This window comes from Lonchura striata, chromosome 1, assembly GCF_050655825.1.
Source record: "Lonchura striata isolate lonStrDom1 chromosome 1, ASM5065582v1, whole genome shotgun sequence".
Lineage (NCBI taxonomy): Eukaryota > Metazoa > Chordata > Aves > Passeriformes > Estrildidae > Lonchura > Lonchura striata.
The window spans coordinates 89,114,664-89,139,847 of NC_140703.1; the positions used below are offsets into that span (position 1 = coordinate 89,114,664).

Genomic DNA, 25,184 nt, shown 5'->3' on the forward strand with positions numbered 1-25,184 from the left:
AAGTTGGGTGCTGTAGGCTCACAGCAATATTCTCTCCTATCAAGACCACTGAGTATTTTCAGAATCATGCCAGCAGCAGTTGAAATACCATACCTTACATGCTTGTAAAAATCTTTTAGGTAGGAAAGAGGGTCACATTTCTTCCATAAAAATCAAAATAATTCCAGTCTCTTCTCACTTCTGAATTTGCACAGGCACTTGCTATGTCTCTTCCACAGTTAAACAACCTCTTCCTTCTAGATCACAGAGGCAGAGTAGCTTTCATATTAGATGCCAGGTATTGGGGAAACTGGGGATGGAGTCTGCTAAACTGTAATTTTAAACAGATAGTAGAGTAGCTGCTGTTATATTTAAGCCCCAAGACTGGAAAGGAAAGTAACTTGGAAAGTTAACAAGTTCTATTTTAATGCTGCTTGCTAAATGAAAGTTGTTTTAAATCTGCATGTGCTTCTCAAATTTTTAGGAACTACAAGATCAATAATGCAAAGTAAAGATGGTCTTTTGGCTCTTTCTTTCCAAGTAATTTAAGATGTGAAAGTGCTTGGATTGATAGGATTTTCAGTCTCTTGTCTCATTTAGTATAATTTTTCAGTTAAAAGTCCTGTGAGAAATGGGCTTAGACTTGTGCAGCTTTCCAGTTAAAATCTATCAGGTCAACTAAAGTAACACCTGTTAAATAAGATCTGTTGCAATTCTACACATTGTTTCCAACTACAATACCTTTGCTATCAGGCATTTTTAGTGGCAACACTTAAGGCACAAGCTGGTTTAAAATCATACCTTAATGTTTTCTGTCTACTAAAACTGAAGCCAAATTTGACTATATTCTGTGTAGCAGTACCCTTCTTTAAAAACATGTATATTTTAGACTAGTGTCATAGACTAATATAATGGTGCTACTATGATATTATAGCCAAAGTCTAGCTGTTCTGCATCTTCACCGTATTTGCTTGAGTTGCACTGATACATGTAATTTTTATAATTCTGTGACAAATCCAAGGGCTAGGGACTTATCAAGAAATTTTATGATTTTATCATAGATATGTCTGAGACATATTAATTTCAGAGCGCTGTGGTACTGGGGAAGTGCAGGGTGGCCTTTGCGAGAAGAAGGTTGCCCTGTTCCAGACCCAGCCAGGACAAGCTGGCACAGCAGAGCCCCTCAGCCAGACTGGTGCCAGCTCAGTGACAGCCCTGGAGGGGTCTACACCTGATGGAGAGGATCCACACTGAAGCAGTCCTTGGAAGGAGCTCAGAATGGAGCAGGGCAAAAGGGTGAGGAGGGAACAGCAGAGACCACAGGTTACAGGCTCACCCCTGCACTCCTGCCACCATGGATGGGAGAAGTGTCAGCTTACCAAAGGGTAGTTTTAGTCCTCTGCTACCCTACTGTCAAACTAATTTATTGTCATTCCAAAGTAATCTTCATGTAGTCACATCTCTTGTGCCTGTGATGGTAATTGGTAACTGTTTCTTACATTGACCCACAAGTTCTTCCATCAATTTTTCCCCTCCTCACAAAGCAGCCAGCCAAGGTTAACCCAGCCCTCCCAGGTATTGATGACATAGGGAAAGCACCACATGCTGAAAGGAGCTTCCCCATAGCTACTCAGCATCAAGTTAAGCTTGTTTTCTGCTGTGCTAGTGCCGAGTGTCTCAGATGCACTTCCTAAGTGTACCAAAGAAAAAACTCTTCACTTTCTCAGACATTTTTTTTTAAAAGGTCTGTATAATTTATTATGGAATTTGAGCTTTTAGCCATTAAGTTACAACAACAATGCATAACTTGACATCCTTACAACTGTACATACACAATGGAAAAGACAAGTGCTTAATCCAAACAATGCAACCGAATTAGTTCAAGGTTACAATACAAGATTGTTATGAATAGTTTTTGACAGACTAGCAAATTCAAATAGTTCTCTGCAGGTATATGGTTATAGTAGAAGTGGCTTCAAAGTTTTGGAGTTAAGCTTCAGACTAACAAAATGATGGAAACTTACTCTGCTCTTCTGAATTAAGGATATGCTCATTTAAAAATGCAGTAACATTACCATGTTTCAGATGGTGAAAAGGAGCTTCAGGTTCAATGGAAGTATAATGGACAGTCTCAGGCAATGCACTCTTCACATAAATACATGCAATTATAAAGGCATTCTATTTTAAAAACTTTCTTAAATCAAGTTTTGCAATACAGTAGGATATCTGAGGAGAGATCAGAATCCATACTGAACAAAACCAAAAGCCTTCAGCTTGATTTGTGCACTTTTAAATCAATTCCAATTCTCAAATCTTCACATAACACCTGTGAAGGAAAAGAACACATCTAGTAAAGATCAGTCTCAAGGACATGTCACAATTTTTTACAGGCATTCAGTTAAAAAAATTATGCTGACATATTCCATTTCAGGAACTGTAATGCACAATGGCCTTATTATAAATCTTACCCAAGGGGACAGTCTTGTTGAACTCTGCCCAACTACAACTGGCTGGTTGTAGAGGAACCTTGCAGGATGGGCAAAAAATCTGAACGACCATTCCCAAATCAAAATTTTAAAATTAAAATCAGGTAATTAAAAAACAGCTTTGCACACTTGACAAAGGTGTTGCAATGGTGTTTCTCTGTGCCAGTTACAACATAAACAGGATCAGAATTCACCACAGGCCAGCTTTGGCAGGAATATACTGGTATATTAAGTCAGCATGGATTTAAGACATTTTCACTGTAGGCAAGTTATTCTACAACTCCTCCAGTAGACCTCCAAAATCTAGCCCTAATTACTGGCAACAGGCTGCTGGACTACAGTCACATGCAATGTGGGGGGTACGGGGCAGAGGAAAGGAATTGCTGCTATCCTATCAGACTTCTCTAGTACATGCCAAGAATGTCCTCCAAGCATTTCTTAGAGCCAAAGAAGAATCCAGTCTAGCAGTCATTAGTAAAAGAAATCCAGACTTTCCAGTTAAATTGGTACTGCAAGTAATTAAACCATGAACATGCTTTTAGATCTGAAATGTCTATGGTTCATTTTTCCTTGCTATCAAGTCTGAAAGACAGTTTAGACATTTACTACCAAGTTTTTTCCAGTTTGTCATATGTAGACTATTACTAATAAACTAAAATTTCTGAACAAAGAGGGGCCTCAGTTTTTCCTTTAAGATAGCAATTCCTTTTGACATGTTCATAGCTCCTTTAAAAAAAATTAAAATCACTTAACTTCACTAAATTTTTCCCTAACAGAAACAGCAGCAGTAACAAAGCCATGCCAATTAACACAACACTAAGAAAACTTATCCCACAAAAACCAGCATCCCCAAGTCCTGCCAGGGATTTTTCTCAAGTGATCTATTCAGCATCACAATTGAGGGGCTTTAGACTTCATGTGGGCTCTGCAATTTAGCTTTTTGCAAAATGATACCACAGGAATGTCTCCAATAAGCAGCACTCTGCCTGATTACAGCAGAATCTAACAGAGGGACAGAGCTGTCCAAGACAAGTTCCTGCATGTTTTACAAAAACTGTGCAGCTAGGAAGAGAAAAGTGATGAGGGCAGGGGGAGGTAGCAAGAGCCCACAGCTGCAGCTCCCACACTAGGCAGGATATGGCTGAAGCAGCAGAGGCAGATTATAGCTTCCCCAAATGGAAAGGGAGTCAGGAAGCAAACACCCTACAAAAAGGGATGAGGAGGTGAAAAAAAAAAAAATCACTCATTAGTTCTGACCTTCATACAAGTTTTTGGTAGGTAAAGCGTTCAAAAATAGCAATACCAGTTTGATCCAATTTAGTGGGGATCCAGATCAGCAAGGTCTGTGCACCTGTATTTACCTACAGCAGCCTACACCCATTTACTCAATGTAATACATGAGCTTACTCCTTCCTTCTGGAGTCTTATCTTTCTTGTTTCTAAGCTTCTCTTGCTAATGTTTTAAGCTCCCTAGATCGTATTTTTCCTGCCCCGTACTTTTTATCCTACCTCTCCTTTTACTAATGCATGTCAGCTTTCTGACTGAGGTCAGACTAGTGATTCGCTTCAGGTGATTTTTGTCATTGTGCTTCCAAGGAGAGCAAACTGTTTGCTGGAAGCACTGCAATTCGGCCTTTTGTCATCATTCCTCAGCAGCACAGCTGGCCTCACAAGACTTAACTATATCAAAAATCAACTATGTGCAAACCTATTTGACTGAAACAACTGTAACTATTTTTGTGAATGACTGAAATGAAACAGGTGCAGTACCAGCATGCAAAACAGACCTCAGGAGTCTTCACACTTGGATATTTTTTTAAGTCAGCACATGTGAAAACCCCGGCCTTGCTTTGGGGCCTCATGTGGTGGTGAAATTCCTCCTCCAACCCGTGCTTCCAAAGAAAAACTCTGCAGGCTTAGCTGTTCGGTCTCAAGGCAGTTTATTGCTAGTTATCTAACAGATTATGTTCTTGGACTGCAGCTATTTGATCAGTGGCCTGGGTAGAGGCGCACACACACTGACATCCTCTCTGTCTGCTGTCTTCTTCGTCTCTCCCCGCCCAGGGTTGCTGCTATCTTTTATAAGATATATTATGTATAACATGTTTACAATTATCCCCCAATACCTACTACCTACGTTGCCAAGTGTTTTTCTACTCTAAACCAATCTGTGAGTGCCAATATCACCAAGAACATGGAGGTAAGGAAAAAGAAGGAGGAAGAACAGGATCAGCCCACTTTCCTCCATCTTAGAACTTCTGACCCCCATGTACAAAGTGAAAACCCCCCTGTACAATACTAAAAAAATTTCCCCTCTACTTTGTAACTACTTTTACTATACTATCTAACCTTTTGAGATTGCTTGTTCCACCTCCAAAGTTGGTAATTCATTCCATGGCTCAAACTCAAAATCACAGCTGTTTTTCAGCTGTCTGCCAGGGTCTAGAATGCCTCTGACCAAGGCCTGGAACATCTAAAAATGTCTGAGAGACATTTTGAGTTCCCACAAGCACACACCAGATTTTATAAGCATACTTTTCAGTTTGCAGGTTCCTTAGCTTTTCTTCCATCTTTCTGCCAAATCTCACATTTAATTCTTAAGAAAAGCTTTTGTTTTATAGGTATTACATAAAAGCTCAAGTACTTACCACAATTCTCCTCTCCAGAATGAATACTGTGCTGTAGGTATCAGCAAGACACAATCCACAGACTGACAACACTTCTCTTGGTAACTTCTCTTTTGGTTCCTCCTTGAGCTAGAATTTAAACCCTCTCAACATTTACTACATCAATGTTCAGTTTTGTGTTAAAGAAGAGGGAGAAGACTTAGTTTTTAATATTGAAGAGATAGTTAAAAAGGCAGTTCTGGAAATGTTGATAAGCTTCTTTTGGAGACGTAGGTGTCCCTACACATTGTCTGCTTTAGTTGTGGGTTGTTTAATTATTTGTTCAGTTTTGGAGATGGCTGGTCAGTCATATTCCATTCTCATGTGCTTCTTGTAAGATAAAGGCATCACAAAAACTTGCACCTGCTGGTGACATCAGAACTACAACCTGACAGTTTTCCAGTAAACCTAAAAGTTATACTCCTACAGGGAAGAGGCAGATTTTTTTAAAGTAGGGATTAACAGGAAATTTTTTTAAAGGAAATTCAGGGTGAAACATCTGCTCTGCAAACTGGAAGTTCAGATTATATTTCCCCCTCTGTCATTTCTGGAACATTCATTGTAAAATTAAAAAAAGTTATTGCTTCTATTGAAGCTCAATGTAAATTAGAAAAAGAATTGCATATTTTCTTAAAAACATTCCAAATATACATTTTAAAAACAAAATGCAGTCTAAAACAAATGTCTAGTGAAAGACACTGTTTTAAGCAATCTGTAGCAACAGCTTTACAAAGAAAATTGAGGAATGTAGCATATTATTTATAACATGACAATGCTAAAATCCTAAACAATTCACTTAACACTCTTAAGTAGTGTTTTAAATATACACATTTCTTTACAAAACAGTTTAGCAATTCCTTATACCACTTACAGTATATAAATATTTGAATAAGAGGTCATAATGGGAGATGCCAGGGTTTATATTTACTCTCAGATGCTTCAGATTTCTTAAGTGTTTTACTATAAGGCACAGTACTGCTAATCTAAAAAAAAAGGGATAAAAGCTAATGGCAAACCCGGTCAAAATGCCTAATGCGGAATATCCAAGAGAATTCCAGCATCTCTATGCAAAGGAAAAGAAAAAGCTAAACAAACCCAAACTTTGTATTTCTTAAACGGTTTCAATTTGTACATAAAGTGGGTCAGGATAGGATCAGGAGCAAGCAGAAATGACATAACTTCTTATAAATAGACTAATAAATATATTTTAGCCATAATTAGCCCTTTACCTCTGTTTTAAGATTGAAAGAGGTAACCAGTGTGCATATACTAAATGTCTACATGCTCAGCACGTGAAGACCACCTAGCACAACCTATTACTGCCAAAATTCAGTACAGAAAGCTAGCAAGATGGAGTTTTCCTTTTCTCAACATCCACTCTGAGCAGAACACATTACAAGATAGAATAAGTACTCTTTACATGTTGCAACCAGCAATTTTTCCATCACAAGGAAAGGATATGCAATATATCCATTAACTTATTTGATTCCTTCAAGGTTAATGTCTTTTCTGAGAATATTCATCTCCAATTACAACAGTTCAGGACTTTCAGAACATTTTAATAGTTATAGCTTGTAAGTGTTCTCCATGTGTACATACTGAATGTAAATAGTGCATCCAAAATATTTAACCATTACACATTCTACATTATTTTCACTGCCTAGTCTTCAGCTTTGTTACAGCCCTCTGGAACACAATGACATTGCAACAATGCTTACAGAAAAAGGGTTATTGCATTTTTTTTTCGGATGAGACATCCAGAGAAGATTTTATAAAATCCTCCTATGTACAAAATTCTTAGTTATTAGCCCTTTTGGAACACCAGCTAGAAAAGTTTGAAAGGTAAAATAATTTACATTGTTATTTTTTTCTGTTTTCACTAGACAAAAGTCCATACTAATTAAATAAAAAATAATAGTTCTTCAACAGTCTATTCAAGATATCTTCCATGAAGCAGTTCAGTGGGAATTTCCATTAGATAGATGTTCTCCATGACGGTTATTACTGGCATCGACATCTAGATATCAGGAATTAAAAGAAAAATCGTTACACTGCTTATATCTTTCTTTCCCCCAAGTCCAGTTATTTCCAGCTTGACAGAGTTCCTTGAAAATTTGCTTGTATTTTCTGAAGAGCAGTAGTAGTGACACCACTCACTGCTCTACACTGCAGTACTACCTGCTCATACCAGCTAGAGAACAGCTTCTAAATGCAATGTCTTGTGCTAAGATACGTCCAGTGAAACACTGAATTACTTACCAAGCAATGCTGTGGTTTCCCCTGCATCCTCTTTTAAGCTGGTACACTGCAATACAGATTCATTAGTGGAGGAAGCTGACAATTCGCTTACTTCATTTCTGTCATCATCTTGCAAAGCAATACTCAGACTTCCAACTGAAACGCTGCCACTTATGGATTCAGGTATTGGAACTTCAAGTACATCCTCAGGGTCCCCCTACAAAATTAAACATATTTAACTGTCACTTTTGTCTACAGTCAGACATCAACATTCGTCCATGTCATCTTTTGTAACCTCACCTTATTGGAAAAAAGATCAATTTTTAGCTATTACATGTGCACTCCTGGGAAAAGTGTTGATATTGCCCACTTTCAAGGTTATTGTCTGACTGCAAGAAAGAAAGCCAACCAAAAGAAAAGCCATTTCTCCAAAGCTGCCCCAAAGCCAAGAGCAGAAACAGGAAGAGTCCACCCAGTCAGCCTTTTGGATGGATTACTTCAACCCTGTAGCAACAGTATTGCTGAAGGTTAGGAGCAGGCTCAGCATATACAAAGTGCCCACTGAAGAAGCCTACTGATTCTTTGACTTTGCAGAAGTTTCCAAGTCCTGTTTCTTCCTGTTTCTTATAGTAGTAGTTGGCCACGTTTTTGTATTTTTGGTTTGTTTTTTTTTTAAACTAGGGTGAACAAACATTTACACCAGAACCAAATTCTCTCCTCTATCTCCAGCCTAACTTTAAGTCTGTTCCAAAAACACAAACACACTGGCTTGTCACTTTGCAGGAATGTAACATCTGCATCACAGGCAAAGGGATCTATTTCACCTATTGCACAGCATAAGCTATACAACTCTGAATTAATTTTCAGAATGGATCAAACTCCTATACATACCGTTCTGTTTCTACAACTAAACCAACTACCTTCATTGCCACAGATATACTGATATTATTTATACATAAGCAAATATATTGCAGTTTAAGTAGCTATTCTTTTTGCTTACTAGCAAGTATTTTTTCATTCCTCAAACAACTAGCAAAAGCCCATCTTAAAATTTAACAAATTCTAGGCTGATTCTTTCTTTAGCATCAAATCAGCATAATTTAAAATGTACTGAATTCTAATGAGCTATAGACATGATACAATTGAACACAATCTTTACATTTGCAGACAGGAGGGGGCATTAATGATTCTGGTTTCCAAAACTTAAACAGTTCAATAAGCACTGAAACTACAGAATTCAGTAATGCCCTACAAAATCAGTCAGACATGCTGAGCTGCAGTTCTTTCTCACATAAAAAATAGCATAATGAAGAACAAGACCACTGAAGTCTGCTCTTTACAAAAGACGTGTCATAGGACTTAATGCCTTTTTTCTACTTCAAGCCTTTAAAAATGTAAATACATCTATAGTACTTGTTGTCCATAACTGAACTGAGCCTTGAGCCTCCCTGCAGAAGGTTTAGTATATTTCTATAATGCTGCATATTCTTTTCGGCAGGTTCAGAGTGCAGTGCTGAGAGAAGCTGCCTTGCTCTTTGCACTTCTTTTCTTCACATCAGTAAAAAAATCCAGGCAATCACTCCACAGACTAGATTGGGCAACCTGAACAAACTAAAAACTAAGCTCGAAAAAAATTCCTGAATGGTTTACTACATTAGCTTCAGTGCAACTTGAACAACTGATGCAAACACGGGATCTATTTGCCTCATTTCATTAGAAAAATGAACTGGGCTTCTCTATTTAACATAATCCCACTCAATCTGCTTTCCAAAAGTCATTTTATCCAAAAAGCAGAGGAGTTCTTACTCTTCCTGGTTGGGCTTAGTATCCTCTGCAACAGCACAAATTCAGGGAATATAATTATTCTGAAGGTTCCAGTATTTCAGTTTCCAGCCTGTATTCAAAAAGTTAATTCCTTCTGCATCTAATACAAGATACATTAACCCCAAGATTTGAATGTGAGCAGAAACCAAGCTGCTAATATAACAATATTAAAGTAGCAATAGCTATTCCACATGACAACAAGATTGCAATTCCCAGGTAAAGTCTGACTCAATACACAGAAGCACCAAAATCTGGTATATACATATTATATAGCAAGAGTACAAAACAAAACAGTAATTCCTAACACTCTTCCACAGATCTGGTAAGTCTCTGCAATGAAGTAAGAGAAAAGGTAGTCAAAACACAAACCTAGTATTTGAAAGGAAAGTCCTTGAAACCAAAAAACTGCCTCTATTTTCTAGAGATATCTGTAGATAAGTAGGAGATAAGAGAGGTACATTCTTGCCTATAGCATTTTAGTGAAACTCAAGACTATTTATCAACAGTGACTGAGTAACCTACCGCATGTGTCTTCATCTCTCTTTTCTGGTGCTGTCAGAAAGAAATGAGAGCACATCATTTTCTCTACTTAACCAGTTTCTGGTGAATGTTAGGAAGGTTTTAGGTACCAGCTCATTTACAGGGATAAATCATGGGGCATATATGGAAGTACACAAACATTCTATGTAGAAAAATTATAATTTCTTCCTCTGAACCACAGTTCTCAACAACATAAAATGTATGTTCTATATTTATTTAATTTAGTTATATTTTTGCAGCCTGAGCAAAACCTCTGTTTCAAATTCCCTAATATTATCAGCTGGAGATAGAAAAAAATGGTTATCAGCTGGAGATATAAAAAAATGGTTATCAAAGAAGATTGATAAGCTGCTCAATACATTTAAGTTTTTACCCATAAAATTCCCTTATTTTTCTGGTTCTCATTCAATTACTCTTTGCATCTTTGTCCAGCTTCTCAAGTCTTGTCAAATAACAGCTGCTCTCATTCTAAACAGTTACACAAAGTCTTGCCTCCCAAACTGTACTTCTACTTTGAAGATTAAAGTAGTGTGCAACATACCCAATATCCCAGAGCTTTGATAACATCTAGTTTACACATTGGACAAGTTCGGTGGTCCAAAAGCCAAGGATCGATGCATGTTCTATGGAAGATGTGCCTAAAGAAAAGAAATGCTCTTTAGAACTTATCATGAAAGCCACAGATCCCTCTTTCAAACAGGGTACAAGACACTAAAAATAAACTTTTCCTTTATAATCTTGACTTATTAGCTGCTGCTCAATTTACTAATACAGACATGGTTCTGGAAACCTTTTGGTTCATGCCAGCTTTCTGAAGAGGAGATGCTAATAACCACAAAGCCACCACGCAGTTATCAGTTCAACAGTGTACAGTTCTAATTTAAGCAAGCTCTAATTCACCACTACAGTTCTCCCAATTGCTCCCTAGCCTCCACATACATATGAAGTGCTACACAGTCTCACAATGGCCTTCAACATTTAATGGGCCACACAAATTGCAGCTTCAGCTCTGCCACCATAGGTTCAGAAGAATTTATAGGAAGATCATCTCATTTCTTTAGAAAAACACGCTATAAAGTAAAGAGTAACTACGACCACTTACTTGCATGGCAGAATTCGGACAGTGTCCTTCAGTTTGTAGTTTTCAATGCACACAGCACAGTTTTCCACATCAACATCTAAACCCTAAAAATGACAACATATTTAAGTGCATTACATTCACACTTCATTACAGAACAAGCTTTGTATAATAGCTAGCTTCAAAGAATGCAGAATATATTAAATATAGCAAATAAAAAAACCTACCTCTTTTAATTTGAGATTGTATCAAGAGGTGGTTTGATCAAGTTACCAAATACTAAAAGCAGCCAAACACAGATTTTCTAATTTAAATAACTAGACATGGCATCCTAAGTAATTCATTAAGTCTCACATATTGGCTTTGTTCATGGGTGCACAAGAATGTTTCAGTTGCAGGTAGCTTTAAGATGAAAACATTTTAAGAAATCAGCACAAATCAAAGTGTGCAATCTAATTCTGAACAAATGGTCCCAAAGATTTTGAAGAGCAGGAAGAGATTTTTGGGGTTGAATACTGCAAACCTCTTCTTCACCTTTTTCTTTCTTCTACCACATCCTAGCAGATATTCCTTCTCAGCCATAAGAGAACACAAGTATACAATTTGGTTTAAAGCCTTTCTCCAAGTTCACACTATACAGAACACCATTTCCCCACATCTACTTTTATCTAAGGGTTAAATATCTTTTCTAACAGGTCTTACTGTCTTCCTGAAGCCATGCTTAGAGTTGCAGTGTAAATATGATGGATAGCTCCAAATACAAGAAAAATAATCCAACTTTAATTGGGCTGCATAAATTCTAAGTATTAGAAGAACAGCCAGTGGAAAAATTCCTCTGCTTCCATCCCCAAAAAATTAGTATTTTTGATTTACAACTTACTAAAGCACTTCAGTTTCAATACATGCATTTATCTAACTAGTTCTGCAAGGAAACTTCCAAGTTCAAGGCCAGTATTTCCCTCCTTTGCATGCTATGAATTTACACAATTAATGCCTTAAATTCCTAAGTAAATCACATTAAGACTGTTGGGTTTTTGGGGTTTTTTTTAGGTAAGCAAAGTTAAGACAAGTGCTTATTCTATAACAAGTTATTTTTTATTCTGTACAAGAGGCAAAATCCAAGCACACCATATGTAGCACATACTCAAATGAGTGTCCATTTTACAATAATCCTGTAAGCTTCTCAGGAAAAATCTACATGACAGTAAATACACTTTTAATATATGACCTATTTTTAGTTAAATATCCTAACCTGAAGTGGGGATAATGAAAAACTGTACTGTATCAAAACAAAAGAAATAGACTCTTTAAATGGCTGAAAGGAAATATTGAAAGAAAAAATATACATTTACAGAGTAGACAGGACAAATGTCCAAATTTATATTAGTTCACGAAAATACCTCTGCATCAGTAAGTTACATAAATTTGCTGATAGCAGGTTGATTCAAATCACATTAATGAGATCTACCACACACAAAAGCTCTATTTTAACAGAGAGATTCTAACCATATCTCATTCTACTCTTAATGAACATGATACTCATAGGAATAATCAGCATACTGTATAACAACAAATTCCCCCATTTTATTTACTTTAGCCAAGGGTCTATTTATTGGAAGGAACTCCCTGTATACTAAAAAAATCATGCAATACAAATACTATTTGGAGGATTTTACTGAACATCAATTTTAAAAGCTGTTAACATCTTCTGTATGGTTTTTAAGATAGGTTTTATCATGACCCTTCTATGTCCCTTTCTTCCTACACTGACATTATGCTCTGATAATGCTTTATACAAGTTTGGGTTCAATGCTGTCTTTCTTGATCTCTAAGGCCACCATTGTATGAATTGAAGTATGAGTATCCCTCTGTTCACAGCTTGAAATATATGCTAAACTCCCTCAAAAAATAATCTAATTAAAAGTAAGAAATATTTGTAAAACACTATTTAAGCATGTTGAAAGCATAAAAGGAAAAGGCAAGAAAGTTTAAAAAATCCCAGAAGTGTCTTTGAAGTTTCAAAACTGATTTACTAAATGAAGGACATATTCTCTGTAGCACATGACCTGAGTAGAACAGCTTCTGCTGGACTACTGCTTTTAAAGTTTTTACATATCAATGTCATTCCTCACTTTAATTTTATTCACAGACTTAAAAATAACCTAATCCTTGCTTTTCATCTCCAAGTAAATCAGTCCTTAAAAACTCATCAAGACAAGGACTGAGGGGAAAAAATTCCTATGTAGCAGCAGAAATCTAGTCAGAAGCTAATTTTGCATCTAGGATCAGCACTCTTGAAACTCCAACTAAAATATTTTCTTTCAAAATGTTGGCTTTTCCTACTTCAGTTATTCTAATACAGCTGAGTTTATGCCATATACTGTCTAAGCCAACTTCCTGAAGTCTGCTTTAATTTTTAGATTAGCTTTATTTCATAACACAGAAATGTACTTTAAAAAATTTATGCTTCAGGTTAAGCCTACACAGCTCCTTAATGTATTAGATGTCAAAAGATGAAACAAGTGTTTTATTTTTCAAAGCTTTTTATATTTTTAAGGCCTTCTGATCAATAAGAAGATGAATGTTCTTTTAAGAAAACAGAACATTACATCAGCTCTGAGAACTGCGCGGAAGTATTTTGCAATCCACCTGTTGATGTTTTCAAGTGCTAAAGATAACAAAGATAAGAATGTTTCCTCATCTCTATAGTAGCAGTTCCCTATACATTCTGTATAACCAGATATTATTTGCAACAAAGTAGCCTTAATTTCATAAGCAGCTCAAGTTTTACTGCTCAATTTTAAATTTTGCCTTTTAAACATAGGCCCTAACATAAGCCTAGAATTACAATTATATTGTGGTAATTTTAGTTTAAATTCTTTGAAGACTTTACAACCATATTTAAAATCTACAGCAATAACTAGAGACACTTAATTACCTTTTCTCCACGTTTCACAGTATGCAGCTGAAGCTGGCTGATGGCTCTCTTGGTTTCTTTCCTATGTCCCTTGAAATAAGATTTTAAGTGTTAGTATACACAGTAGTTTCAGGAACTACATTTCAAAGTTTTTAAATACTTTCCATGTGAATTGCTGTGTTTTCTTAACGTGTCTAAAATAACTAAATTGATCTCTGTGCAATGAATTTGCTATAAAACATTTCCAGGCAGCAGATATTCAGTAAGCTGTGTGCTCCTGAGGCTGGGCAGGCGTGCGGGGCTAGCCGAGCCCGCCGGCAGCCGCAGCCCCGCATCCTAAGTACCGCCATCAAGGCCCTTCCCACCCAGGAAAGCTGAAACCCTTGTAGGCTTTAGAGGCAAGCAGAGCTGTAACAACAGCCACATAACCAGACCTTCCAGTTAGGCAAGCCCATGAGCAGCACACCGTACGTTTTGCACCAGGCTGGGAGAAGTGGAATCCGGCCAGGCAGCCTACAGCTGGCCACCAGGTCAAAAGGCTGCTTGTAGCTATTAATACTTCCCCTCAGTTAAACACCGTGCTGGACAAAGCTTTGCACTGAAAGGACACATTATGCAAAGGAGATGGCAAGAAAGGCTTCACAGACATGATGCACCATACTGGACTTCTAGGCAGTATAATTATGCTCAGAGGGGAAGCGAGAAAAGAAAGCAGTACTGTAGTCCAAGACAAAGTGCTAACTACTGCAAGAAACTGAGAAACTAAACACTCTCAGTTGACAGAGGCTGACCTGTCTAGCAGCAACCCTCAGTAAAGAAATATCATCAAGGAATAAAAAACCCCAAAGCCATAATGGCAGTTTTTCTCTGTAAGAATTATGATAACATATATGATTTTACAAATGTATAGTACTGAAAATTGTGATTTTTTAATTTTTATGGAGTTAAAGATAAGTTGTCTGAAAGGTCTTCCAGAAATGGACAAAACCAGCAGAAGCCTATTCCACTTTCTCAGGGTTTTCTGCACAGTCCTGCTTTCATCTTCAGTAGCAAGGAGATCTTCTACAATTTTACTGCTAAACTGATACTAGAATAAATTTTAAGATATCCATCTTCATTTAGCAATTATACTGCAGCCTGCTTTAAAGCATAACATATTTAACTCACAAGTTTTAGTTTTAATTGCGTCTGTAAGCCAAGCAAAACAAGATTTGAGTTAGAAAGTGACTTTTTGTTTCCAAAGTTCCTTTAAGACTCTTAATACATCTTAACTAATATAATCAAAACATTTTCCAACTTTGCATCATTTTTATTTTCAATGGCTATTTTAGAAGAGAAAGAATTGAGAAAAGGGCATAACCTTCTAATGCTAGACTGTTTCATTTATTTAAGAAGCATTCAGATGACAAGTACTAGCAAAATCTACTGGCATTTGGATGACAATAGCAAAATCCTATTAAGAGTTTGTGGTGCAAGTTTCTTAGAAACATTGAATTCACATCCTTAAAACTAAAATATGGTGCTTCATAAAGCATGTGATCTTTCCTCTGTGTGAACTATTTAAAAGGCAACAGGAAGAAGGAACTTTTTTCACCAAACAACTATTACAACATAGAAACACATTCCTTTGCCTATAAATGGTTCTCAAAATTTTTAGATTTGTTTTCCCAAAAGTATTCTCAGAAAGTAAATGCTAAGATTTAAAACTTAGTAAAAAAGACTCTAGAAAACCAAAACCTCAGGGAGACCACAAGGTTAACCAATACAGAAGTCCTGTGTGTTACCCCCAGTTACTGAAAAGAGAAATTAAGTATTTTCCTAGAAGAGTCCTCTATTTATAGAGTTCAGACTTCTGAAAGCAAACAAAAATCCCTTCCTTCCTCCCCCAAAGCTAGAATCTACATCATGGAAAAGGCAGAAGTCCACATGCTAAGCACTAATTGAAACAATATTTTTTCTTGAACGGAGGATAAAAAAAAAAAGAACCTGCAAACGGTAGACCTGCTGATGATCATGGAAGAAACCTAACCTATCTGCAGTAGCTGAAAAGCAGAGCTAAGTGCCATTCTAAGGTATTTTCAAAACTCAGGTGGACTTGCATCCTCAGTAACTCCATATACGTTGCTCTCTTGATTGCAGGAGTCCAGAGGTCCCTTACAGCCTAAAATGTTCTATGATGAAGTTCTTTCCTCAGGGGAAAAAAGTAAAGCTGGGGGGTTTTTTATCATAAGTACAGAAATGTGAGAAGGGCAAATAAGGCAAAATTACTCCTTCCAAACCTTCTCAGTACTCTCACTGTTCTCAGTATCTTGAGTAGCCCAAGAGAGCTGAATCGCACCACACATGCACCTTCTAATCTGCTGTAATTCAGTAACTCTACAGTGGAATTGTAGAATTACAACTACCAAAAGTAACATTCATAAATTCATAGAACTAAAAATTCGACCCTGAAGAATTTCTGGGTTTTATAAGAAAATTAAAAAATAAAACCTTACCATGATCTCTTTCCATTAAAAAGTCTGGTTAGTGCAGTTGTACTTTCAAAATGAAAATTACAGAAGAACGAAAATAACTTTTCATGTCAAAAGGAAGGAAGCTCAGTTAGGTGACAGATCACATAAGAAGCTGTTGTTGACAAGTGGCTAAATGTATTTCTTATTACTTCATATGAGCATCTAATAATTATAACTAGTCAAACTTGTGATGCCAATTAGCATAGTGCTTATTAGCCTCACTGACTGCTGCTGAGCAGCATTCACAATTAGCAAAATAGGAAGAAGGCACAGATCTTCAAGAATGCAATCAAAGTTAGGCAACTGATTTGACACAAGAAGGAGGTATCTACTCTTAAGTGCCATTAGCTCCATTTACCTGGTTTCCAAACTGTGATCCCGTATAGAGGAAACGCTGTATATAGTAAAAGATGAGCCAAGCAAGCGATATAATCATCATGGTGATGAAGGCAATGGCTACAAACACAACTGATTGACCACTAATGTATTCTTGCACATGGCGTGTGCCAACAACAATACTCATTGTTACTGGAATCCCTCTTCGTACTGGCTCCAATATCTCTATTCCTTTTGGATAGCCAACCATTATCACCACTGTATTTCCTGTTCCTGTTGGAGGGAATAAAAAAAGGAAAAAGTCAGCAGTCACAGTAAAAATGAAGGCATTCTTACTTGAGGGTAATTTGGCCTCTTCAGTTAAGATCAGCAAGAAAAGTTACAGGAAAGCCTCCAATGCTTTTCTTCAGGCATAACAGAACTGATAGAAAGTTTAGTGGTAAAGAATCCTTTATTTACTTTCAAAAACTCTCAAACACAGGATAAAGTTCAAAAGATGCATCTTTACTCTTCAAGGCCTACAGTCATCATTCCACAGCGAGGTAAGATGTGGAACCATGCAAAAAAACAGACAAGTCACACACAGCTCATCTCAAAGCAGTTTAAGTTCTAGCCTGCAGCTCAGAACAGCTGGTCTTTTATTTGTCAGTGTGGGAATTTTAGTTGCAGATGGAGACAGTATGTGAACATCACAGAGAGACATTTCAATTTAGTTTGAATCTGAATCTATAGTCCAATTATACTGGATATATAAACAAAAGAGAAAAAAGATTCATATATTTAATAATAAATTAAATAATAAATTATTTTAAATATTGAAATACTTAGAGATTCTTTAATACTAAATATTCAAAATGTAATGAGACTTCACGACAAGGACTTGTCAAGAAATACTTTGTGACTCTTTTGGGAGCAGTGAACAAAAGAACTTTTCTAATGTATTAGAAGTCTAGAGCTCTCATTTAATATGAAAAAAAACTAATTTCGAAAAAACTCCAAAACCTTTAGGCAACATACTGCCACCAAAACCAGTAAAATACTATCAAGACCAAATAGCAAAATCCAAAGGCCTCTGTGACCAGTGTTTCACTCAATTTTTTTTCTGGAAGAATACCCAGTATTCTCAGAAATATCTAGCCCAAGTATTACAAAACAAATTACAAACAAATGTACTTCTTAAAAACATCACATTTTCACTGCTCCATGCTATTTCTATAGTTCTTACTTTGTGTGTACCAACACTGCTGCCACCTTGGTAAGTCACAGCTTCATAGTTTACTTTGCTCTCCTGCCTCTGAGAAAAAGTTAAACCAGTCTTGATTCAGAGATAAAGGAAAAAAAGAAAGGGGTTTTTCTAGCTGAAAATCTAAAGCTGTAATGTTACAGCTACCTTTTCTAGATTCACAAAAGACTACCTACCTGCAACAAGACCTCCCCCTGAAGGCTTAAAGCCTTTTTCCTTTCTGGCTGTGTTAGATTCTTTATGGAGAAGCTATGTCAGAAGAAACGGCTTCCTTATTTATCGCATCACATCAAATGGGGATTTTCAAAGTTCAAAGCTGCATTCTGGCCTCAGCCACCTCTGCCTACTAAGACAAAGAGTTTTTTTGCCTGAACTATTTAAACCAAATCCCTTTAGTTGAGACAATTCTGGCTGTGACAGCTTTTCAATCTGGCCACTCTGCTACCAAGAAGTTCGCAGAAGTTTCACTTATGTATATAGAACTCTTCCCTCCATAAGGCATATATAGCTCGCTCTGGTTGAAAAGTAAAGGTTCCAGGCATTAGCTGAATAAACTTCCCTTCTCAACATCACCTTAACACAACCATTCCACCTCTCATCACCCACTCTAAGAGCCATTACACTGTCTGCTAGATCCAGACCCAGTAAAAAAAGTAGATTTTCCTAATGGGGTTACAGTTACACCAACTTGTGCCTCCCCTCAGGCACCCCACTCTGCTCACCAGCAACACTCACCCCACCTATGTTGCCTTGCTTGGTGGGTGTGCTTGAAGGCACAAAGCAGTGAAGCTGAAGACAGACAGACAACAAGCACCCAGGCTCCACTTACCTGCTCACCAACAATGTGTTGACCTACTCGATACCCCAAGTCCAAGCATACTACAACTTGGTTAATTAATATTGTTCTTCTCTCTGAAACAGCACAAAAGCACTGCCAGAGAGCCCGATGAAACTCAGATTAGAGTGTGAAACACTCTCTGCTCTCTGACCCTGCACAATTCCACGGGAGTTAGCAAGATAAAGACATACAAAAGTAGGAATTTATCTTATATTGCTAAGAACTGCTATCCCCATACCTAAATCAGGAAATTAGGTCCTGTGCCCTTCATCAATTTTAAGGGTTACAAATAACAGGAGGGATGCCTAAGGATGGTCAGGGAATGGTACAAATCTGTTGGAAGATTTATGTGGTTTCATCCAAGCTTAAGGAAGAAAAGGAAATTTCAACATTAGAGACAACCTGGATTTTTAATCAGTAAATTTCCACCTCAGTCCTGAAATCTTAAGTCAGTTTAATTCTGCTATCTGATTCTCTGTACTATTTCTAATGATGAAGTATTTAAAAAAACCCACAGCAAAGAGTATTGTCCTTCTCTGCTTTGTCACCAGAATGCCCAACTATCAGACAGTTATTTCCTTGAAATGAAAGTCAGGCTACTTTTGCACAATGGCTGCTAGACAATATGACACCTTCCACTTTTAGAATTAACATAAGCATATGACACATTTTTAAATAAATACCCATTAAAAGCATTTTAACAGTTTTAAAAATCTGCTGATGAACCTGCTATAAAATATACATGCAACTAAACACAGTGGCCTTGAAGGTCACGAGACAGAAGGGGAAGAAGAGAAGAATAATTCCAATCCATGATTACAAAAGGAACAAGAGCAGTCTCAGAGAAGCAGTTGCCCTGAGCAGCCTGTAACACTAAGGGTTTTAACTCATTCCTTGCTAATTTTAGCCTGCTGCTCTGAAACTCATTATTCAAAGACTGAAATGATGGTGAGTCATTCCATCAACTTCAACTGCCACACAACTTAGACACCTCAAATCACATTTATAAAGAAAACTCCAAGTGTCACATATATGCATCTACTGAAAGCATGTTGTATGGGCTTTGCCTTTCTATAACCTTCTAGTTTTACAATAAATAATCACATTTTTACTCTGCTAGAGTAAATAATTCTTTTTTATAGGTTTGATTGATGCTTCAGTGAAATTGGGTCCACTTAAAATTTAGTCTGTGCTTTTTAACATTATCAGGGCTGGCAGAGCCCTAAGGATACTTGCAAAAAAGGGCAAATCTGGAACTCTGAAGACAAATGTATGTTTCCTGTCAGTGCAGATAGTTTTACTCCTACCACTCCCAGTATTTTCTTGCAAAAGGAAACCAGCATTCTACTGATGAGAAAAAAGTAGGACATCTACAGGTCTTGATTGCAGGCACACCAAAAACTACATTTATTTCCATTCATACTTAGAGATTAAGATCTTTTTCTGTCACCCGGAAACTGATCACAGACACACCCTACTTTCTGTCCTCCTGAGAAATGTCAGAAAGCTCCCACAGCTCCACCATCTTAGTAAAAATGTTTAAGGTCAGACCATTGTTTATTTAAGCACAGCACCCTAATAATATTGCCACAACTAACACCACATATTCTTTTTAGCTCCTGTTCCACACAAATGCTAACACTATACTAACAGTCCCATAACAAGCTTTGTCTTAACCATCTACCCCAACCTCATCTCACCTAATCCCTGGTGCATGTTGTATTTTCACCTGCCTCAAGGAGGATATATAACCACTAATACTCTTTCCACCTGAGTGCCAATACATATGCACTTTTATCTATGAGACAGATTTAAGCAGTTACTCCTGCTTCTTCAGAACAGCATTACCAGCTCAACATCATACAGTCAGGTCTTACTAAAGCTAGCCACAGTCCTTTCAGCAGTTACAGTACCAGAAACTTTCAGTAGAAAACAGCAGTAATACAGAAATTATACAGCATTTGTGAATCCTGAGTAGTCCTGAAAGCACTGTAGCTAAGAGTTGAACTACATGCCAAAATAACTCTAACTCTGCTGCTTGGGAGATGCCAAGAACATATAGAAACATGAGCACAAAGTAATTTCCATCTGTTTTGTTCAATACATGTACATTAAGAAAACATGACAATGGAGGAAATAACTATTTTGATGTATGTTGGTAAATCAAAGATCATTTTCATTATGTAGCCAGTCATATACTCAAATTAAGTCCCAAGCTTCCCTTAAATCCACAAACCATGAATTAAAGCCCTAATCCAGACCTACCTCAAACTATTACAGCCAGTGCCTCCCATCCCTGCATGTCAAGCACAACCGCATTTCATTCCATAGTCTATGGTAAGGTGACTTATGTTCTGATCAGGATCACCAAATCCTAGCTTGGGGGGGATACAGAGATGGTTGGGTGTTCAGCATGAAGTATAACAGGAAAACTATAGAACCAGAAGATCCTGTTTTCTTTCCATTGCAATATACCTCTGCCTCTCCCTAACTTCAGAACCAGAACTGAGCCTCTGACTCTACAACACTCCGCACTTTGCCTCTCCAGATTCCTCTCCAACCCACTCCCAGCTAATATTTACCTGCAATATTTATTTGGGTTTTGGAAAGCAATTTGAAGCTTCCGTATTGTATTAAGTTCATCATCATCACCAAAAACGAACAGTTAGGACTGCCTGCCAAGTCTGTAAAACTGAAGTCTGAATTTATGTCATTCAGATTCAGTAAATGAAACACAAGTCCCCAGATCATTTGGGTAAAATGAGAGATTTTCAATGGAAAGATCATCTCAGCCACACATGAAATTGTGCCACTATTACCTTCCTCGAGGAGAGAAATCATACAGCATTTTGAACAATGTAATTTGGACAGAAAGCAAAGGCTTGAAATGAGACATATCAGTAGAGTCACATTTGCAGAACCTTCTTTTGGAAGAAGGGACAGGATTTCAAGCCTACGCATTGAAATTCTTGGCTCTCTTGTTCCAAAACTTTAGTTAGAATCCCTACTCACTGCATTCATGACAATTACAAGGTGAAAAATACAGATTATTTGGAACATTTGTCCTTTTTTAAACACTTTGACACTAGCTATAACAAATAATTTCTTCACCTAATCAAGAACCTTTCTTTTTACTCAGGGTGAAACATGCCTATAAACACCATAAGGCAACCAAAAAAATAGCACACATGTATCACATACATCCCAGAAAATTCAAAGGCTAGGTTTTCCATGATGAGGAGAATGAAAAGATGGCACTGAAATCACAAAAGCTGTCTATCACCTTCACATAATTTGGGCTGCATATGGCTCTATGAGCGATAACCACTGTTCCATTTCACATAATTTTCAGTGCCACTAATTGCAAATGCATTAAGCGGATTTTACTTATGCATGTAACTCCACTCCTTAGTAACTGCACTGCAGATTTCCCAGAGCATTTATCCTCAGCACTCCTCCCAGAAGGAAAGCTTGCTTCCTTATGTGCCAGTTCACAAATACCTTCACAGAAATGAAAATGCAGATCCTGTAAACTATAGCTTTACCTTGCCCATTCTTCTCTGCCAGTCTCTCACAGACCTTTCCATCATCTCCCTTTAAATAGCCCAAGATTTAAAACACTAACAGTACTGCTTCCCTTTATTCCCAAAGTGCACTGAAAGTGTTTAAACATTTACAAGTCTGAAAGTGTCAACCATGAAACAAAATTTATGACTACATTAGAGCTTGTAATTATATTGCGATATATTACAATTGCATTCATACAATTGTAAAGTGAAACCCGCATTTATGAAGCCAGTATAAATACAAATGTATTACTGTATATATGCACTATACTAAAATCACACTTTCTATATAGGTGGAACTTTAATCAGCAACATTCTACCAGTTCAAGGAAAAAAAAACCAACAAGCAGTCAGAGAGCACGTCTCTTTACACTACTGGCCAATGTAACTGTACTAGTGAAGTCCAAAAACTGAGTATTAAGCCCAAGAAGGTCTTTCGTAGTACAAAGATGACAGCAGAAAAAAAGAATTTTTTTTTTTTTAATTATAAAATAAGCAAAATGGGAGAAGGAGAAAAAGATTCAACAAAAGAGCAGATAAAACTTATGAGAGGCTACAATGAGGAATTGAGAAGAATGAGGAAAAAATTTGTACTGAATGGCCAATACAGGGTGAAAGTAAAAAAAGAAACTGTTTCAGATGAAAGCAGTATTACACAACAAAGTATCTTAATCACCACCTAGGATCAAACCCAAAGGTTCATTTTATCTAGCATCTCACCTCCACTTTCACAGTGAACTAAGAATATGAAATGGACCAGGCTGATCTCAAGCAAGCAGCAGGCTAAGAACAAGAATCCAAGAATCATTATTGCAATCCCCCAATTGGTGCCACTGGGTATTCCAAGAGGCGAGACGTGTTTTCCAATAGATAAATAACACGTGCAATAGAGCAATAGCTCCCTAGCTGAGATTTTCAGCTCACTACACTAAGAAAATAAGTTTGTTTACTTTAGAGACACATTATAGCTTTGCTTCATCCAAGTCCCTGGTCCTTCCCCTCCTCACAACCAGGATGAGAGCCCAGGTACTAATAAGCTCATTGTAGGAAAACCATATGAAACACGCATATACAGAATTTTTTACTTAGTTTGCTTTGTCTTTACATCTTTCTCTGAAGACCTTCCTGTTTCTCAAAAATCTACAAAAGCAAACAGATTTTACTGCCAAGTTTTGAGGCTTTTTTTGCCTCTTTGATTTAATATTGTCATAACCATAAAAATTCAGCAAGTCTTTTGTGTCATCGCCCAAGCAGGGACTGTGGTGACAGAACATCTGGATTCCTATATGGGCAAAAATCACAGAACCTTTCTGCAGGCTACACAGCAGCAGTAGTATGCTGAGACATGCCAACATCCTTCTGCAGGATTCAGTTTTCCTAATGCATTTGCGAGCTTTTAAGGATTACCTGATGCTTACACCTTTCTCTCACTCACAACAGACCTGCGCAGGAGAGGACGATGAAGCTATTACAACAAAGCCTGTTCTAAAGATATCTTCAAATAGCTACAGCTGTACCTACAAAAGCACCCGAAGGCATCTCCGGGATATCTGGTGCGTTTCCAGACGGCCTGCAGAAAGCGGCCTACCTGTGACCGCTGTAGCCATTCTGCCAGAGGGTACCAGGCAAAAAGGTGTCCCTAAAGGAAATCCAAGCCTCCCGCCCCAGTCTGCCACACGGCCGCCGGTCCCGATGGCTGCGCCGCATTTCCTCCCTGACGCCCGGCCCCTAACTTGGGAGACAGAAGATGGTCCCGGCTTTTCCCCTAGCGTGGCTTACAGCAAAAGAAAACAAAATCCCGGTTCTGTGTACCATTTTTACAGGGATTTCTGCCTCCCCACATGCCCATTCCTCACTGCGCAGAGCCGCATCACCGATGCGGGCCGCGTTAGACAAAGCGATGCCCTCGGCAGCGCGGGGAGCTCACCCAGGTGGGACATGGAGACGGTGCTGTTGCCGAAGCGGGCCTCGTTGTAGATGACCACAGCGGCCGCCCGCTTCCGCGCCGCGTTGGTGACCTTGTCCTTGAAGGTGCAGCCGCCGCGGGCCACCAGGGCGATCCAGGTCGGTGGGTCGCCCTCGGGGGACCCGCGGCCGCCGGGAGGCAGGGGCACGTCGTAGTCGGTGTCGGCGGCGCAGCCCTCCATGTGGCGGGGCGAGGCGCCGCGGGGAATGCCCACATGGCCCCGAGCGCTCTCCTTGGGCGAGCTGTCCCCGTAGCGGCCGCTCTCCGTGCTGCCGTGCACCGTGCGGTTGCTGAGCGGCTCCACGTAGACCGTGCTTACCCACGCCGTGTACCACTCCAGCGCCCGGGCGGCCGCGCATGGCGGCGGCGGCGCCCCCAGCGCCACCAGCGCCGCCGCCACCAGCGCCAGCCGGGCGCGGCGCACCATGGCCCGGCCGCCCCCGCCGCGGACCGGAGAAGCGCGCGCAGGTCGCTCCGCCACCGCCGGCGCGCTCTGCCCCGCGGCCGCCCCGCGCCGCGCAGGGACCCGCGGTGCCGCCCGGGGCGGAGCCCGCCCGCCGCGGCTGAGGGCGAGCAGGGGGCCGGGCCGCCCCGCCCCGCGGCATGCCGGGAGACGGGGGCCGGCACACAAGGTAGGCGGGCGGGGCCGGTGGCGGCGCGGGGCTTGAGGCTGCCCCGGCGCCAGCTACGCGGTCTGACAATCAATTGGGTTGGAAAAGACCTCTGGGATCATCGAATTCAACCTGTGATCGAGCACCGCCTGTCAGCTAGACCATGGCATTCAGTCCTACGTCTAGTCTTTCCTTAAACACTCCAAGACCAGATGACTCCGCCTCCTCCCTGGCCAGCTCATTTCAATGTCTTACACCCTTTCTGTGAAAAATTCCTCCTAGCATCCAACCTAAACGCAGCCTGGCGCGACTTCAGGCTGTGTCTTCCTGTACGGTCGCTGGTTGTCTGGGAGAAGAGGCCGACCCCCACCTGGCTACAGCCT

General features: G+C 39.0%; 1 protein-coding gene and 1 non-coding gene across 3 annotated transcripts; both read right to left on the reverse strand.

The window, feature by feature from the left end:
- Positions 1-1,709: 1,709 nt before the first annotated feature.
- RNF149 (ring finger protein 149) lies at positions 1,710-24,680 on the reverse strand. Of its 2 annotated transcripts, XM_085582709.1 has the most exons (9): positions 24,152-24,678; positions 16,600-16,850; positions 13,750-13,818; positions 10,836-10,918; positions 10,275-10,371; positions 9,716-9,745; positions 7,391-7,586; positions 5,114-7,148; positions 1,710-2,305 (listed from the first exon to the last, which is right to left on the reverse strand). In XM_085582709.1, the coding sequence occupies exons 1-8, from the start codon at positions 24,615-24,617 to the stop codon at positions 7,090-7,092; spliced, it is 1,251 nt and encodes a 416-aa protein (XP_085438835.1). In that variant the 5' UTR covers positions 24,618-24,678; the 3' UTR covers positions 1,710-2,305; positions 5,114-7,089. The 2 variants fall into 2 exon arrangements, with proteins under 2 accessions (XP_085438835.1, XP_077637668.1); XM_077781542.2 differs by lacking the exon at positions 9,716-9,745 and having other exon boundaries at positions 24,152-24,680.
- LOC116184356 (small nucleolar RNA SNORD89) lies at positions 4,007-4,119 on the reverse strand. The gene has a single exon (XR_004149125.1). It is a non-coding gene; the product is annotated as a small nucleolar RNA SNORD89 (small nucleolar RNA).
- Positions 24,681-25,184: the final 504 nt, after the last annotated feature.